Source organism: Prionailurus bengalensis, chromosome C1 (genome assembly GCF_016509475.1).
Source record: "Prionailurus bengalensis isolate Pbe53 chromosome C1, Fcat_Pben_1.1_paternal_pri, whole genome shotgun sequence".
Lineage (NCBI taxonomy): Eukaryota > Metazoa > Chordata > Mammalia > Carnivora > Felidae > Prionailurus > Prionailurus bengalensis.
The window spans coordinates 206,327,152-206,345,244 of record NC_057345.1 but is presented as its reverse complement, the minus strand read 5'-3'; the positions used below and the strand labels follow the sequence as shown (position 1 = coordinate 206,345,244).

The following is an 18,093-nucleotide window of genomic DNA, read 5'->3' as shown; positions in this document are numbered from 1 at the left end:
CCCACCCCACCCCCCATCTCGGGTTTTTATGAGGGAGCTTTTTGTCTCCTCCCCACAAAGCCCAGGCTTTTGATTAACATCATAAACAGGGCATGTGCGGTGGCCAGCTCCTTGCTCTTGGCTTTGATCTCCCCACGTCCCTGCTGGAGCTGTTGGCTGTGACTGGTGGCAGCTGAGAGTCCTGGAAAGACCCAGCTAATTCCTGGAAACCCAGCTGAAAAGCAAGCCAATGAGAGATTTCTAGATACTCTGAGCTGTAAGGTGTTACATTTATACCTCTCTTAAGCTCGGACTTACTGCCAAAGCAAAAAAGAAGCCATATAAAACGTGGGTCCAAAATTTGAGCCCTACCATTGGTCAGCTCTATTACTTAAACTCTTACCGTCTTTTTTCCCCTTTTATAAAGTAGGGATAGAGGATCTTAGAAGATCTGCCCGTAAGAGTTACTGACAGAATTTTGATGGGTAAAGTAGAGAAGTCAGCACACAGTAGGTGCTTCAATGTGAGTTCGGTGAATAATAATTGCAACCAAAGCAAATAATTGGGCTCCGCGCTCAATCTTCTTCCAGGAAAGGCCATCAACAAGGAGAACCGTTAAGCATGCTGTGGGCATCGCACTGTTCTTGGAGATGAATCTAAAACAGCAGATTACTTGTTCTTCTATGAAAGTCTACAAACTAACTTGATACTTGAAAAACAATCTAGAAAAGAGAGGGAGAAATGAAAATGACCAGACAGCCGATGTTTTTCATTATTGCCCTCCCCAGAGGCTCCCGAGGAAATGGGCGGGGGGGGGGGGGGGTGGAGGAGGGATGGCCACTTAGCTCCAATATGTGCCCACTTCTAGGCTTCTCCAACCTTCACTCCCCTATGCTGTCCACTATTTCACAAGGTGGAGCTTTTGGCAAAACAAATATAAAAAATTAAAAAAAAAAAAAGCAGAACCTGGGGATGTCAAAAACGATCATCTTAAACATAACCGCTTTCATGTACTAGAAGAGGAAAATGATCTCAGAAAGGTGCAGTACTGGTCTAGGATCATTGCGTTGCCTTAATAGGAGACCCACTGTTGGCTTACCCAGTAGCCATGCTCGGCTCCCTGGCTAGGGTCCGTTGTATCCTGTCTCTCTCTGCCTCTGCTGTTGGTGACCTAACTCGGTGATATCACGACAATGCCTCTGGCCATTGCCACTGGCCTGAGCAAGCCATGGTGCTTTTTCCTCACTTTGTGATACTTTATAATTAGGGTGATGACTGTATATCCTAATTTGCCCGGATGGTCTCAGTTGTCACATGTATTTATTAATATCATGGCTCCTCTCCCACTGTCCCGAATGTCCGGTATTGAAATCAATCACGGTCACTCTCCTACAGTATGGAACAAGAACTCATCGTGAGCAGGCACCACCTACATTTGTCATTGTGTTTGTTCTTTTCGGTGCAAAGTCCATAGCAGCATGTTTGATTAGAGCCATGAGTTCCATCCCGAAGAACCTCGAACGGCTTATTCCTTTTGCTGTGTTACATACACGAAACATACATAGACGTGCCTGTCGCACCCATATATTGCTATATCTCAGTCTTTGGAAACTTCAATTTGGCCTAAACAGAATTTGACTTTTTTTCTTTAAGATTTTTTTAAAAAATGTTTATTTTTGAGAGAGAGAGAGAGAGAGAGAGAGAGAGCATGCAAGCAGGGGAAGGGGGATGTGAAGCAGGCTCTGCACTGGGCAGCAGCCAGTCCAACGCGGGGCTCTAACTCACAGACCGCGCGAACATGACCCAAGCCAAAGCCGGACGCTCAACCGACTGAGCCACCCGGGTGCCCCCAGAATTTGAATTCCAGACGGACTTACCTTTCCTGGCATTTGATTGTGGAAGTCAGTCACGATGAACCTCTTGCTTGTCCATTGCCTTTGGGTCTTGCGTATGTCCACATGGCGGGCACACAAACACACGGGCAACTGTGTGCAATAATCTATATCCATTTCTGATGGTGGGATGGGGGGGTGGTTATGAAAATCACATGGGCTCTTGCTTTCATTATCACACATTTCCGCCTCTGAAAATTTGACGGTGCATCGCAATAATTTTTAGCAGAAAGGAAAGACATTTAAAAGTCTCAAACTACGAAAAAAATTCTTAATTTCCTCCACCTCAAAATAACATTTGGCTAAAATTCAGCACCATGTGATGCTCGGAACCATCTGAGAGGATACTCGCTTGCAGAAAGTGGGTCTCGTCTTGTGTCTCAACCTCCTCTTTGATGTTGATGGGAGCCTTCGTCTATGCGACCAGCGTTTCTTTAGCGTTACCTTTGTCTTTTCAAGTTACCTTAACGATACCAACGCAACGGGAATAATTAGGAAGAAGTCACCCCATCCTAAGTTTCTTCCGGATGTTCTGCTTTGACAAAAAGAAAGGAAAAGCGCATGAAAATGTCATGCAGGAAGACAGGCTTATTAAAAGCTTGGAGCTATAGAACATAGAATCGCAAACTTGATGACTTGATTTCCGTGCTGCCTTTATTGATCACTTTATTCTTTAGGGCAGAATGGATAGGAGGATGCATCGGATTTCCAATTATGAGTCCCCACCTTCGAGAATTGAGCCTGTCGAGTTACCCAGCGATGATTCTTGTCCCTTCTCCCCCATTAAAAAAAAATGTCACTTCCCAAGGCTGATAAACACCGCTTGGTGATTGGTCCTCAATGGATCACTTTTTAGAAAATGAAATGTCAACCCCTTGCCCTCCTATTGATTCTTCTTTAGTGTCGGCCATAAAGCTGTCACGGGAAAGCCGCCTGGAGCCAGGTAGCTGACAGGCTTTGCACCCGCTGATGCACACTCAGCTGCTTGTCCTCTGCACGCAGGCTGTGTGTTCTGTCACGCCGCAGTACAGATGTTTCAATGCGACAAGAACAGGTGAAGAGGGAGGAGACGGGTAGTGTGGACAAAAGTCTGGTCCGTGCTTTCAGTGCGAAAGGTAGTAAGCGGCGCCCCCAAATGATCTCGCCGACCAGTCTGGAAACCAACCCGTGGAATATCCTGGCTGGAAAATGATAGGGCTGCTGCTTAATGTTTTAGAGCCACAGAATGTTGATGGCGGAGTCGGTGCTAGAGACGGAGAGACCCCCTTTTAAGGTGATCCCCCTCCAACGGAGGCCCACATGATGCCATGTGAGTTTTTTTTTTTTAAGAAGTAGAGGGCAGGGACCCACACACCGAGAAAAGTTTCAGCCCTTCCGATCACCTCAAAGAAAAATCTGTCTGGTGCTAATTTGTCATTGAGGAAAGAGGAAACGGCCTCAGGCTCACAGCTGGTATCTTGCTAGAATTTTTTTTTTTTTCCTTGATAGCAATTGTTTCATTTACTATATTTCCTTTCTACTGAGAAGCCTGAGCTGTAGGTGAGCCAGGGTAATCTCCATTCCTTTCTCAATGAGAAGATCCCCTTTTCCTTTCGGCCAACTTGCGTGTATAAACCATTCAGGGAGCTCAGTGAAAGCATCAAACCCCCACATTTATAAACTTTATTTACGTATTTGAAATGATACGCCGAGTACGTTGGCTTAAGACGTATTGTATGTTTTTACCACCCACGTGATCTTAAGCTAATTACCTTACATTTTTTTAGAAGTGTCTACGGTCCGTGTGTCCTCCGGCCCTTGAGTTGTAATTAGAAGACCGTGTCAGCTTTGTGGGCACACAGTGTCCTTGCTGCGGGGCCGTTTACGTGCTGTTTGCCTTGTATCTATGCGATGCTGTCCCTAGAAAGTTTCTCCCAAACCACGCGTGTGCGTTCTCTCAGAAGCATGACACCGTGTCCCCATACTGCTGCAGGTATTTATTTGTGGTCTCCGCAGTGGAACCACTTTATTGCTAGCTAAAGTGATTTTTGAAAGGACTGTTAACAATGACATCATAAAATGCAGCGAGAAGGTCATCACCTCCGGGACTGATGATCGAATGTGTTACAATGCGTTACGTTTCTCTGATCCCTGCTCCTTTATTCGTGATTTCATCAGGTTATCCCAAATACTCTTAATCTGGGTTGCTTTAGGCCAGTGTGCCCTTCCCCCAAATAATATTTGATTATTCGGGAAAAACTTCTAAGAAGAGGCTAGAATACAAGATGAGGCTCTCCTCTCTCTTTTGGTGATCAGAGACAAGTAGTGCCTGATAACCAGGCATGGAGGTTTTTATACTGACTTTCTAATGATGGCTGGTTCTACTGGGTTATTGTTATGTCCATTCATGTTGGGGTATGCTGACTGTCCCGTTTTTATTAGAATTAAAGAAAAAAACAAGTGAAAAAAACAAGTGAATTGATTCTAAGAAAATAAACGAGGTGGTTGCCGCAAGATTTCTGGAAACATATATACCCGTGGCTCTGGTGTAGGAAACTACTTAATTCTAACACTGGCATCTTCTGCATTAGGATCTCGAGGCCTGGCGAGGAGGTTAAACAATTAACTAAACCGAGGTCCTACAGCTACTTAGTCGCCTGATCAGGACAGGAATCCATCGTCCCTGGCTACCGATACTGGCATAGATTATTTTCATGTCTTCCGAACTGAAAAAAACTGACCTACGTCAAAAGCCCACGCGGACGGTCCGAGCGGACCCCCGATTTCAGGAGTCTCAGGGCTGGTGGGAGCAGTCGCAGTCTGTGAGTTCATGTGCACGCCTGACGCACACCATAAAGTCAGACTTGGCGCGTTGATTTTGTCTTCGAATGAAGGCTACGATTTTCCACTTTGGAGCTAACTGTTCGCGTAACGCTGAGCCAGTTCCCATTCAGTCTGTATCTATCTTGCCTGGTGTCCTAATTGGAATATTATGATCACATAAGAATGAATGCACTCAAATGTTAGCCTCAATTGGCTCTGATGGAGTCATGTAAATTCATACAATGAGGGGGCAGATGGTACTCTGGGAACATTTCTAAACAACTTGCGTGCAATTGTACGGTTCAATTCCAACCATTTCAAAATGTTGCTCATGAAGAACATTTAGACATCATTTGGTGCAAGAACAATGACAGCTTAAGGAAGGGGAAAAAGAAGGATGGGCTCTATGAATCTTCATGGGTGATGCCATTAAATGCTGCAAAGGGTCCTCCTGGAGCCGTGCTGGTTATTACATTGCTTTATCTTCTTTAATCTGCACTTTAGCTGAATAAATTACTTACCTTTTGCTAATTAGTTTTGGAACAGTGAACCACATCAATCAAATCCATCCACTTGATCAGGGAAGTTAGTATTTTAATAAAAGCAGGGTTTTCCTGTGCTGGGCCCCTGCCACGCTCCCCCTCCAAGGTTTTGTTTGTTTTGTTGAATAGTCAAGGTGCCAGAAGGACACATGGGTTGGGAGGGCAGTGCTTGGGGCTCACGCTGTTCCTCAACAATGCCTGCTAATACCCTGATTCCGCCCCCCTTTTGACGGAGGGCTGGGGAGGGCTCAGCTCTGCCTCCCAGCTCCACCTGAAGGGGAGGCTTTCCTCTCCCTCCTGCAGATGAAAGGTCCCGGCTTCCTTCTGGAGCATTCACTAACAAACCCCTCCCCCCCCCCCACCCCGCCCTGTTACAATCAGATTGCCCAAATCCCAGGAACTAGAAGATCTTCAGCAACAAAGGATTCCTTCTGCCATTCAGGTGATCAGCCTTGGATGTCAGTTTAGAGTTAGCACTTCTTTAGGCTGTGTGGTTTCCTCCAGCCTGGCCAACCCAACTTCAGTGGGCTTTCCTGGAACACTAACGTACACTTTGTCCAACCCTGAGCCAAGGAAAAGAGTCATCAGGTGACACAGATGGATCCTGACTTGGGCGTTTCCGTTTCCAGTGTATCATGGAAAAGCTAATCAGGCTACCATTCGTCTTTGAACAGTAATTTCTTGTGTTTCTTTCCCAGCATTTTCTGGACTCCTGGAGGGTCCTCTCCTCCAAGGAACACTGCAAGTCAAGAAGTTTCTTTAAAACTACACCTTCCCCTCTAATTTACTTCCTCCTTCTATGTTTAGAAGTCTGAGGAGGGGGTGGGCGTGGCCACCTTATAATTAATGATCCCTGCCATTTTGCATTTCCTCTGGCTTTGCACATATTTAATGGAGGTGCTTGATGTAAAACAGATAACTGCACTCCTGGACAGCTGGAGGCCTTTGTTTCTATTGGGATATTTCAGGGTCTTTTTGACTGACTCGCTGGCCATTTAAAGTTGGTACCAAAGCTCTCCTCTGCTCTATGCATTGTTTTGCTTCTTTAAAGGAAAGACATTCAAATCAGTATTGGAAATCTTAAGTGGTTCGAGAGATATACTTGTAATTTTAGATCATGCTTTTAGGAACGCTGATAAGATACAATCGCACAGACTGGCAGGACCCTATCACACCCCCGGGACCTCGCCACGCGTTTCCCTGACATAAAATCTTGTTTTCATAGTCCCTGACCTAACACTTCTATTTCCTTTAAAAGGGGAAGGGGGCGGGGAGGGGCCGACTACATCTCCCATCCAGACGCTTGGTTTCGGGACATTTCGACATGTTGCGTTTCCTTGACGAAGCAATGGCTTTTCAAAGCAGTGGAATCCAACTTAAGTGGATATACTGATATAAAATACAGTATTACTTACAATAACTCTCATCAGATATCTTGATATAACTTCATCTCCACTACGCGGGGCATGTGAAATAGTGGGCAGATCAGGGGAGACGCACTCCTGTCCTTGCTAAGAGGCTCGTGGGTGAATCACTTGCCCCATGTGCTGTGGAACTGAGCATGTCTGTCTGGCTGCCTACTTCCCTGGGGTTGTCGTGAAGATAGGATTCAAAAATAGACACGATGGCTCTTTAAAAAGTTGAAAGCAAAGTAAAAATGCAAGAATTCTACATGCTTGGCAGTTAACTCTAGTGACTGAGGTCTCTGTTTACCAAGCTGCTTCCTGCTTTGTAAACAGTTAGCGGAGGGGATGATAATGTGTCCGGAACACTCTGAGAAGTGAAATGCAGTGTACAAGTGGAAGGTGGTATTACTTACAGGGAAATGACAACGCACAGAGAGACATCTGCAGGCCCTGAGGGCCCGATCGCAGAGCTGGATCCTGCACCGAGGACAATCAGGAGCTGACGGGGGACCGTGATGGGACTGCATCTCCGGTTGTCCAGTTCGGCCCCGTTAGGTTCTCTGCTGTTCTCTCTTTTACACGATCGTCCCACCCTTCTCTACTTGCTCAAAGTTCAGGGGTTCAGGGGTCCAGACTCTGATAGGACCACACTGCCGAGATGCTTTATGGCCTCAGTTTCCTCATTGTGAGAAATCTGGACTTAGCTTGTCTGTAAAGCTCCTAGAAACTAGGAGATAAACTCCAGTGAACTCCAGTGCACTTTACATTTGGGACAGAAACACAAATGTACACATCTTATTCACTTATTTGACCTCATCGTCCCCCAAACTTTAGAAATCCGTTGTACCAACTGAGTTGAGCTTTTGATTCATTTCAGTGATATGCACACATACACATATATATACACCCATGCATGCATATATAACGTATCAAAATTATTGATTTAAGATTTATACGTATTCAAGATTTCTGACTCCCAAGACTTTTGTAACACCCAAAGCTCATTTCTTTAGGACATTTAGAGCAGAATACCAAATGTGAGATCATACGCCATTTTTTTGGAAAGAGATTTCGGCTACAAATGGAAACTTCTCATTTTTACTCTTTCAAGTTTTCTGCAAACTCTTAAGGAACGTGATCAAGTAGAAAGCGCAAATATTTACCTTTTAAATTTTCATTAATAATTTAGGAGTTTGCAAGCAGCAGCTGAAACCAATAACCGCAAAAGTATTGTTTTAAGAATATCGTATAATATGATAATGAGGTTTTTGTCAATAACCACAAAACTATTGTTTTAAGAATATCATATAATATGATAATGAGTTTTTTTCTGGTAGTGGCTTTTGTGGTTGTAGCAACAGGACTTACTATTACTTATCACATACTGAACATTATCGTCATTTGATTTATCCATAATTCACCCATGGAAACTTATTTTGCTTTGGAATATGTATGGGAAAACTAGCCAATAAACTTATAATCTATCTTCAATAAGAAAAATTGATTCTGGAGATTTGAAATTATATTATAAAATATTTGTTTTATCACCTTAGTTTCTAACATTGTGGGTAAGAGCAGAGACTCTGGGGGCACCTGTTTAGTGCAGTTGGTTAAGCGTCCAGCTCTTGATTTTGGTTCAGGTCATGATCTCACAGCGGTGAGATCAAGTTCTGCTGAGGGCTCCACGGCCCTCGGCTTAAGATTGTCTCTCTCCCCTCCCCCACTAATGATTTGTCTCTCTCTCTCAAAAAAAAAAGGCAGAGACACAATCAGTTCTGATTGTGTTTGAAACCATTATTCACCAGCAAACTTTCCATAAACCTCGGTTTACTTGCCTGTGAAATGTGCACAGTATTTTTATTTGCCTGCCTTATATATAGTATGGTAGCAAAGAACTTATCTTGTGGCTTACTACTTTTGAAAATAATTGTGTGTGTGTTTTTTTTTAATTTTTAATAGACGGAGCAAATACAGTAAAGCTAAACAAGAAGCAGATGAAGAGAAACATTTGAATCAAGGTACAACAATCGGATTAAGAATAAATTTTATTTTTCGACTCTGCCTCGTGTTTTCAGTTTAGAAATGCCTGCATTAAATTCATGTGGCTATCAGTATTATAGCTCTTTCATAGAATTATCTAAGTAATGTACTTATGTCCCACTGAAATAAGTGATTTGGGATTGTTTCGAGTGAGGTTAAAGATGGGGGTTGGGGAAACTTCCTTTCGATTCTTCTTATTCCTTATTTTACTGTCTACCTTGAAAAACTATTGGTCTTGCGGGTCGTTTGTGTAGCTGGGTGACAAGGCTTAACAGGTGACAATTTTTCTCATCTGTGTAAGATACAGTTTCTGGAGAGGAAAAGAACAAGGAACGAACAGTAATCGCTCTACCCCCAACAATATGTGCTGTGGCATTCAGGACTACTAATATCTCTTTAGTGGGTTCTGCTTATTTGGGGGTCAAAGAATAAATTCAAAGAACTGGCCCTAGAATGACTTGACGAGGTAGAAGATTCTTAAGATCCAATAGAACGTTTTGAGATGATGGCGTTGTCCTCTACCTGCCCTGTCCAACACATTAGCCAGTAGCCACGTGCACTATTGAATACTTGAAAAGGAGCAAGTGTGAATGAGGAAGCACATTTTTAATTTCTTTGATTGTTAAGTAATTTACATGTAAATAGCAAGGTGTGGCTAATAAGTGCCCTATTGGACAGCAGCACAGGGAGGTGGAAGGAAGAGAGAAACTAGGGGTAGGAAGAATCATCTTGAGAAAGATTTTCTTGGCTACAGGACATAAAGCAATAAAGGCTATGGAATGTCTGACAACCTTCCATTTAGTCACCTTATTTTCTTTCTAAAACCATATTTTTAAAATTTGCATGTGGTATATATATTTTTAAAAACAAACGTGACTTTTTTTTTTTTTTAATTTAAATGAGATGATGAGGACAAGACTGATAGTTCCGGAAAATCAAGGAGATTAGGCCAACCGGTGCCCTACCCCCTTTCTGTACCCCAAAGCCCTAGGAGCTCTGGCAGGGAAAGGAGGGGTCCCAGTAATTACTGATGCTTCTTGTCCCAGCAGCCCTGGGACATTCTGAATTTCGGCTGCGAGTTGTCTGTGGGGTTTGGCTGAATGACACTTCCTGATATTCCAACCATTCACAACTAGGCTATAACATTTTCTCCAACTGCAGCTTTCGGATGACCTTCAGTGTCTTATAACACCTTCTTTCCAAAGCAGAATAAATGTGGAAGCCCAATACAGAGTGTATATTCTCCAGTCAGCTAGCTAGCATTGTCCCTCTTATCTATTTTAACCTAGCTTTCATCTTCATTTGTTAATTATCGGTCACGTGCTTAATTGGTCCAGATATTGGGCACCGTGTAAACATGGCCGATTAAGAAAGGAAGTTCCCATTATCTTCCCTGAGCAAATATAGCTGCAGATGGTGGGTGGGACACGAGCAACCAATTTGCACGAAGGTATGCAGCTAACACATTCCAAATTTTCTGGTAGAGACTCTCTTTTCCTCCATGGGATGGGTTGTTTTTAAAATTTCCTCCTTGAAGGGTGAAGACATTCCAGGAAGTCAGTAGAGCTGTGGCCTCTTAAGTAGCTAACAATTCTTTGTTTACCCACTAATGAAAACCAGAGCAAGAGTTTAAACATTTCTGTATGTCTGTTGCTAAGTATGTTTGTCATGCTAAGAAAACTTCCTCTGCTAAATATTTTTAGACGCGGACGACTTAAGTTCATTAGCGGTTTCTGAGAAGTAGTCTGCCAACCTGTCACGTGTTTATTACTTAGGTGTTAGAACGTACGTGGACCCCTTTACCTATGAAGATCCCAACCAAGCAGTTCGAGAATTTGCCAAAGAAATCGACGCATCCTGCATTAAGATTGAAAAAGTCATAGGAGTTGGTAGGTGTTTGAGTGTCTCTCTAATAAGCAAGCCTGTTTTCTTTGTGGATATTAAATATACCTATGCGGATTATACAAACGTGTACGAACATATCGCGTGTACAGGTAGGTATGTGAATATCTGCGTACGTGAAATTCCCTTGATCTATGTAAAACATTAGCAGAGTGCCTGGCATGTAAGTAGCACGCAACAAATGTTAGCTCTTACTTTCATCTTGAATGTGTTTCTGGCCCACCGTTGATTCGTTTTCTCTCCCAAAGGTGAATTTGGTGAAGTATGCAGTGGGCGTCTCAAAGTGCCTGGCAAGAGAGAGATCTGTGTGGCCATCAAGACTCTGAAAGCTGGTTATACAGATAAACAGAGGAGAGACTTCCTGAGTGAGGCCAGCATCATGGGACAGTTTGACCACCCGAATATAATTCACTTGGAAGGCGTTGTCACCAAATGTACGTGGGGCACTCTTTTTACAAAGCCAAGTTAGAAGTTCCTGGCAAATTAAACGCACATTTTCTTTCCAGGGAAATGACAGATGGAGCAGACCCACTGATTGCTAATGGGAGGAAATCAGTGCAGGACAAGTCATTAATCTTGCAGTCAGCTCTCAATGGGTCTATGGTTTAGGCTGATACCCTATTTCCAAGGCAGCTTGTGTGAGATTTTAGGGAAATTAATATTGCAGATTTTTGGTATGCCTCGCCATCTTTCAAACCTTTGCTAGACCAAACTGATTGTCACAGGGTAGGCGCAAGCAGATGGTAAGCAAAATAAAATTTAAGTACTTTTCGTATGAAACACAACAAAAGCTCGCCACGCCTCGTGCTCGAACCTTCAGTTCCAGATGCGGGGAGTGAATCTTGGAAGTCTGTTTACAGTAACACCTGGTTGAACCTTCCTGTTTTAGCCCATTAGCATTCGCGGAGCCTGCGAACCACGCTTCGGTTAAAATACGACACAGCTCAACAGATGCATTTTGTGAAGCAAACCCTGAATACATCTGTAAGGCTGGCTAAGGCCCATTTTTAAGGCACCACATGGACAGTGAGCTGAAGCGGTTACTACTGAAGGGTGGCTCTGTTCCAGGAGGCGCAGTACCTACTACGTCACTACCCGGCAAAGATCTTATAAGCCCCGGGGCCGTGTCTCCAGGAAGGCCAAGGTTCCTCTCACTTGATTCAAGGTGCCTGTGAAAAGCACCCTCAGTGAACACGTGCAGAGTGGGTAAAAGGGAGCCGTGGGGAGAGAAGAGTAGGTTAAAAGGGTACAACTTTGGCCATTAGCTCTGGGGTAGAGCAGAAAGGATCTGGAAGGTGAGGCAAAGGCTTCAGGGCACCGGACTTGGAGACTCCCGTGTCCACGCCACTGCTAGGAAAGCATGTGGTCGTGAGCAGTTAGTTGCTCAAGATTTCAGTTTCCTCATCTACAAAATAGAGATGAGAATAGAACTTGCCCAAGAAGGTTATTTTGGATGAAAGACTTCCCGTGTTTAGCATAATGCTTGGCGAATTTAAACAACAGAAAACTTCCCTCAGTGTTAAATGGTAACGCTATGTCTTAAGAAGTACACCTTTCCCCATCATCGGAATCCCTCAAAAACGGAACCTTGGTGCTAAGGGTATATGATTTCCCACCTAAGGCGAAGGCTATGATTAGCACAGAATGCCTCTCTTTGCTTTTTAAGATTAGTTTTGCAGACAGGATATTTTTCTGTTGCCCGTTGGCCTTCGGAGCTGCCCAGAGCCCTTCACTACCTTAATTGAAAGATAACATTCTGTTTAAATACTTCTGCAGGGGTCCAGTTTCTCAAAAGGAGGCTCTGTTCAGCTTGGGGTGTTTTTTCCTGCTGCAGACAGTGATTTTCGTGGCACCTCTGCAGAAGAGAGAAGAACCAGGGGATCTCTGTATTAAAGTCCCACCGCGCCTCTAAAACCCATAGCTATTACAGCTGTAACTGTTATAAACGACTGGATGCATTTGCATAATGCAGTTGTCACTGAGTTAAAATGATTGAAAATTTCCACCAGAGGAATTGGCCCCTTCCCCCACTCCACCCCCCCACCCCCCCCCCCCCCCACCACGTCCCTGCCTGTTTCAGGGGAGGAACCACCTTCCCTCCGTGAGCCCAGCTGAGCCCCATTTCATAAGCCCCTCTGCTTACGGAGACATTCGTCTTTATTTCTCTTGGAGAGCTCATAAAGATTCTGACAAATGGATACTTTTCATAAACAGAAGAAGGAATGTAGAAAAATCGTGAAGACCCGCCAACAGTCAGAGGAGGGAGGCGCGAGGGCACAAAGGTGATGTGGGAGCGTGTGAATTCATTACCAGCAGTTACTTGAAGAACTCTTTAAACTGATGGGGAGATGATACATTCCCTCCACCACCCCTCCCCCCGCAACTCTCTTCTGGGGCTTCTGCGCTCTTGTCCACACCTCCAGAGGGACCTGGTGAGGTAGAAGTAGGTGTTAATGCAAGAGAGTCCATCTCACTCATCGGTTGACGAAGTATCTTTTGATTGAGTCGGGTTCATTACAGCTCACTTGGATGCATTTGGTCTGTCCGTGGCCGCAGATGTAGAGGGTACATGAATCTAAAACAGAGAGCTTCGGGGCCCCTGGGTGGCTCAGCGGGTTTAAGCGTCGACTCTTGATTTCGGCTCAGGTCATGACCTCAGGGTTGGTGGGATCGAGTCCCCCACCGGGCTCAAGCACCGAGCCTGCCTAGGAGTCTCTGTCTCTCTGCCTCTCCCCACACCCTCCGTACTTTCTCTCTCTCTCTCTATCAGAATAAATTAATACAATTAACTTATTACAAATGTATTTAATAATTTATAAAATAAGTAAAGCAAAGAGCTTCCTATTTATTATATTGAGGGAGGACAGAAAAGGGTTCAGAGACGACTCCCTCCAGCTGAGGGCAAAGACCAGAAGTGGTTTTCCTCACCCTTTGATCGAAGCCACGACTTCCCCCTTTTTCTGCCAGCTTTCTTTCATTCATCACAGAGAATAAACTCTCCGTGGTATCATTTCCTCATCCAAAAGTTTTACCTCGGAAAGATTGCTTAGACATGATACCAAAAACACAATAAAAAAAAGTGATTGGGGTTCCTGGATGGTTCATTTTCATCTCAGGTCATGATCTCAGGGTTGGTGAGTTTGAGCCTCCCGTCAGGCTCTATCCTGTCTGTGAGGGGCCTCCTTGGGATTCTCTGTCTCCCTCTCACCCCGCCCCTCCTCCCTTCTCTCTCTTATAAGTTTAATAAGTAAGTAAACTTTAAGGTAAAAACATTAAAAATAAACAAGTGATTTTAAAAAATGATAACTTGGACTGTTTTGAGATTGAAAATTTCTGTTCTTCCTAATTTTTGCCTCTGAAATAAAGACATTTCCCCCCTCCGCACATCAGAACGGAGTCTATTCCGGATGGGAAAGGTATTAAGTTAGGATGGTTACAGGAACTTTCCAGCAGTGACCTACCCCAGTCCATTTTCCCTGACTGAATGTCTAAGTCCAAACCGTCCACAAGTATAGCAATGAAAGTGAATATTTTTGATTTATCAAACGAGCATTTTATTTTCCTCCCGGGGAATCTTTTATGTTCTCTTTGCTTTAACCTTTCCCTTAGTACAATATTGAGGATTTACGTCCCCACCCCAATTCCCTCCCACAAACACTATTTAAAAAGAAGGAGTTTCAGATCTTGAGTCAATTGCCAGCCATGAAGAAACTAAAGAATGATTCTTATTTCCTAAGTTCCTCAGAAAGAAAACTAAAGTAAAATAAAAGTATTGTCCCCCCCCCCCCACTTCTCCCAAACCTTAAATTCATTTTATTCTCTTTGCTAAAAACAAACAAACAAACACGCACACACAAAAAAACAGGTGAAGGGGGAGCAAGGATATCCTAGTGCTGAATTAACTTGTCTCAGTTGAAATAATTTCCTGCAACTTTTCTCTGATTTTTGTTTTTTGTTGTTGTTGCTGTTGTCGCTGCTGCTGAAGTTGTCCGCTTAGAGGACCAAATAGGATAACTTTTTTTATAGATAGGAAAGGGAAAAGAAAGGAGATATCTCCCGATCTGAGTAAGGTGGCGTCGGGGGGAGGGGAGGAGAGGGGTTAATATTGTGCATGCTTGAGCTTTAAGATGTGTCTGAGTAATGAAGTATCCTGCGTAGTTACTGCTCTTAGAAACTTGAGTTTCTCCAAATAAGTAAAAAAGTTTCTCTGTCCATTGATTCCTTTAGCATCACACAAGTGGCTCTTCTGGGGACAAAATAAATTAATTATCCTAAAGATTTTTTCGCCTTTAAACAGGCCGGCCCATTTATCTTCCTCCCCTTTTGCTTGAGAGAGCAATTATCCATTCATGTGCTCCCTGGATACCGGAGGCCACTTTAGTTAAAGACCTTGTCAACAGGCCACCCAAAGGGTTAACCTTCCAGATGGAATTTAAACCTACCCGTCCTTTTAATATTTCATTCCTAGCTCCCCACAGCTGAGGCATAAGCTTGGCTTGTTTTAATTAAATTAGATCGCACAAGACAGGTGTCTTGGCAGTAAAACTGTGCACAGCCCATTTTTATCTCATTAACTGCAGTGCTCATCAAGGGTTTGTGTTTTTCTTTCTGAAAACTCTAGGTAAACCAGTAATGATCATAACAGAGTACATGGAGAATGGCTCCTTGGATGCATTCCTCAGGGTACGTGACTACTTTATATTAAACCCAAGAATGTCGGTATTTAGAAAACTCTAACAGACTCCTTGCGTCCATTCTGTTTAGTTGTGTTCATGGAATTTTTTAATGGGGCAAGGGAAGAAGGGGAGAAATAGAGAATGATGTGATTTTTAAAGGCTATTAAATAATCCATGTTCAATGAGGGTGGTGTTTGATTTATTCTTGCATTGTGGGGCTATGTGAGCCGTAGATTCATTACAGTTGGATAATTTCCATCTACCACAGGAAGCAAACCCAGTTCTTAGGATACACTCTGCTAGTGAATTAGTGACTTCGGTCAGAAAGGTCCGGAAATAGTGTGGCATTTCATTGCAGGCTTGATACAGAAATCAAAAAAGATCTAAGTAATAATAAATGCTTTGGTGAAAATTAATTTGGCCTAATGCTAATGAGATTTTTCCTTATTCCTTTCCTATGCAGAAGAATGATGGCAGATTTACTGTCATTCAGCTGGTGGGCATGCTCCGTGGCATTGGGTCCGGGATGAAGTATTTATCGGATATGAGCTATGTGCATCGAGATCTGGCTGCACGGAATATTCTGGTAAATAGCAACTTGGTCTGCAAAGTGTCTGATTTTGGCATGTCCCGAGTACTTGAGGATGATCCGGAAGCAGCTTACACCACCAGGGTAAGGAGGATTTGCGACCTCTGGGTTTTGACTCTGATGAAACTGTTCCTCTTTTCTCACTTTGATGTTTAAGCCCTTTGTGATTTTGTAAGTTTCCTCATCCTTCAGAGCCTCTTCATATCCCCGCATTCACTTTGAAGCTGTATTTCTGAGAGGGATTTTGAAACCGCCTTAAGATGTGTGACTGCTTTAAAAACTGCAAACTAGAGCTTTGAGTAATTATTGTATTTATTACACTTAATTTTTCTTCCTTTCCTTCCTTCCCTCCCTCCTTCCTTCCTTCCTTCCTTCCTTCCTGTTTTAGATTTTCCATTTGATTCTTTTCTATTATTAAAAAGTCTTCTTATTTTAAACAAGGTAGAGCAACGTTTCTAGTTGGTTGGCCACTGAGTCTGAGGATGTGTATACAGGATTTATAAATCATTTACACTGTGCAAGGAGTTTTCAACGTTAATGGCCTTCGTTTTACTCCTGGTAGATAGGCCGGATTAGGGCACAGTGAAGAGTTATCAGTATACAGTTAATGGCTATCCTCTCTTAGCTGGACAATCTGAATATAAGATACTAATGGAATACACAGAATCCTAAAAGGGTTTGGCCATTAAGGCTGGGCACTGCTGAAATCAACGGAAAGCAGACATTTTCCTCCTTTGATGCTCACTTTGCATTTACAATCCTCAGCATTGTTTTTGTTTGGTTGGTGGGCGGGTGGGTGGGTGGGTGGGTTTCTTTTCTTTCCCTGGTAGTGTTCTATGGCCGTGGCTCTAGCTTTGAAACTTACACATCTATCCACTTTTGAATTCTAAGTCCATTCATGTAAGAAAGAATGCATCTCTGTGAATACTGAAGATCTTGTATTTTTACCAGTTATTTGGAGAGGAAGATTAAAGGAGGCTTTGAGAATGATCCATTTACGTAGATTAAACCTTAGCCAACTAGTTAAGGAAGGTGGAAGGCAGCGCAAGTGTCCTTCTGTATAGAACAAGTAGAAATGTAACACTCTGGGTTTTCAGTGTTTCAGTCACACTGCAGTGAATCAATGTAATTTCTAGTACTGTTTAGTGTCTCGTTTAGCAGCCTCAGTAAAGCAAGCTCTCAAATGATGTTCTCTGGAAACGCTGGAGTCGCAAGTTAAGTTGTATTAATTTCCCCAGATGGAACCTGAGGAAACTTGAAACTTGGTTCAAACCCCCTCTCACCTAAGTGTAATAACCAAACAATAGACATTTGGGGCAAAGAAAAAAAAATCAAGCACCGATTTTAAACTTTTTCTGGGTAATAGTCAGTTCCTTTGCCACGTTTGCAGGTGCCCTCCCTCCATTAAAGTCAGTAATGACATTAGCATCTGCTACTTGTCTTCCTCTAAGAGCCTGCGTAATGTGTTATCTTCTAACCGTGTTAAGCATCTTTCTCATGCTATATAAAAGAAGGATGGCAGTGTGGAGGATAGAAAATTTCATACTTAACTTCCTTAGTTCATGACTCCAGAAGCAATATTAAATATCACCATTGTGCTGCTGGGTGAGAGAATTCAGCAAGAAGTCAAAGTGAGCGTCAGCTACGCATCCACTGATACACCGTCATAACATATGCATGTTGTAAATCCTGCGACTTCCTTTCTCCTACAATATCGCCTGAAGCAGAACTCAAATAGGTAGGCTCTTTAAAAAATAATTAAACAGACTACTTGTTCACTTCCCTGTGACCAAAGAAAACACATGAGAAGTGTCTCGACTTAGAAGACTAGTTAAAATAAACAAGTCTCTTATTATTGTTTGGAGAGCTATCTCAGGAATGCTGTTGTCCTGCTTGGCGAACAGTAAGAACATTCAGGGACTAAAATGGCACATCAGTGATGTACTTAGGGAATAACTTATGGCTCGAATGTTCACAGGGTGGCAAGATTCCTATCCGGTGGACCGCGCCAGAAGCAATTGCCTATCGTAAATTCACATCAGCGAGTGATGTATGGAGCTATGGAATCGTTATGTGGGAAGTTATGTCATATGGAGAGAGACCCTACTGGGATATGTCCAATCAAGACGTGAGTCTTTATGTTCTGAAATATATGTCTCTGCATTGAGATTCAGGAAGGATTGCATCAGTGTACGATGGAGTAGGCTTGAGCTTGAAATGATACATGAAACTCAAGATTCTCAATACAAATGTGTGTAATAATCT

The 18,093-nt window shown here is 43.2% G+C and overlaps 1 protein-coding gene across 3 annotated transcripts in view; it reads left to right on the top strand.

Annotated features, from left to right (window-relative positions):
- EPHA4 (EPH receptor A4) overlaps window positions 1-18,093 on the top strand; it is a 151,550-nt gene that overhangs the window by 118,248 nt on the left and 15,209 nt on the right. For all 3 annotated transcript variants that reach the window (XM_043577961.1, XM_043577959.1, XM_043577962.1), the window contains exons 9-14: window positions 8,581-8,639; window positions 10,437-10,550; window positions 10,812-10,997; window positions 15,185-15,246; window positions 15,703-15,912; window positions 17,807-17,956. In XM_043577961.1, the coding sequence (XP_043433896.1) occupies window positions 8,581-8,639; window positions 10,437-10,550; window positions 10,812-10,997; window positions 15,185-15,246; window positions 15,703-15,912; window positions 17,807-17,956 (781 nt within the window). The remainder of the gene's footprint in view (window positions 1-8,580; window positions 8,640-10,436; window positions 10,551-10,811; window positions 10,998-15,184; window positions 15,247-15,702; window positions 15,913-17,806; window positions 17,957-18,093) is intronic.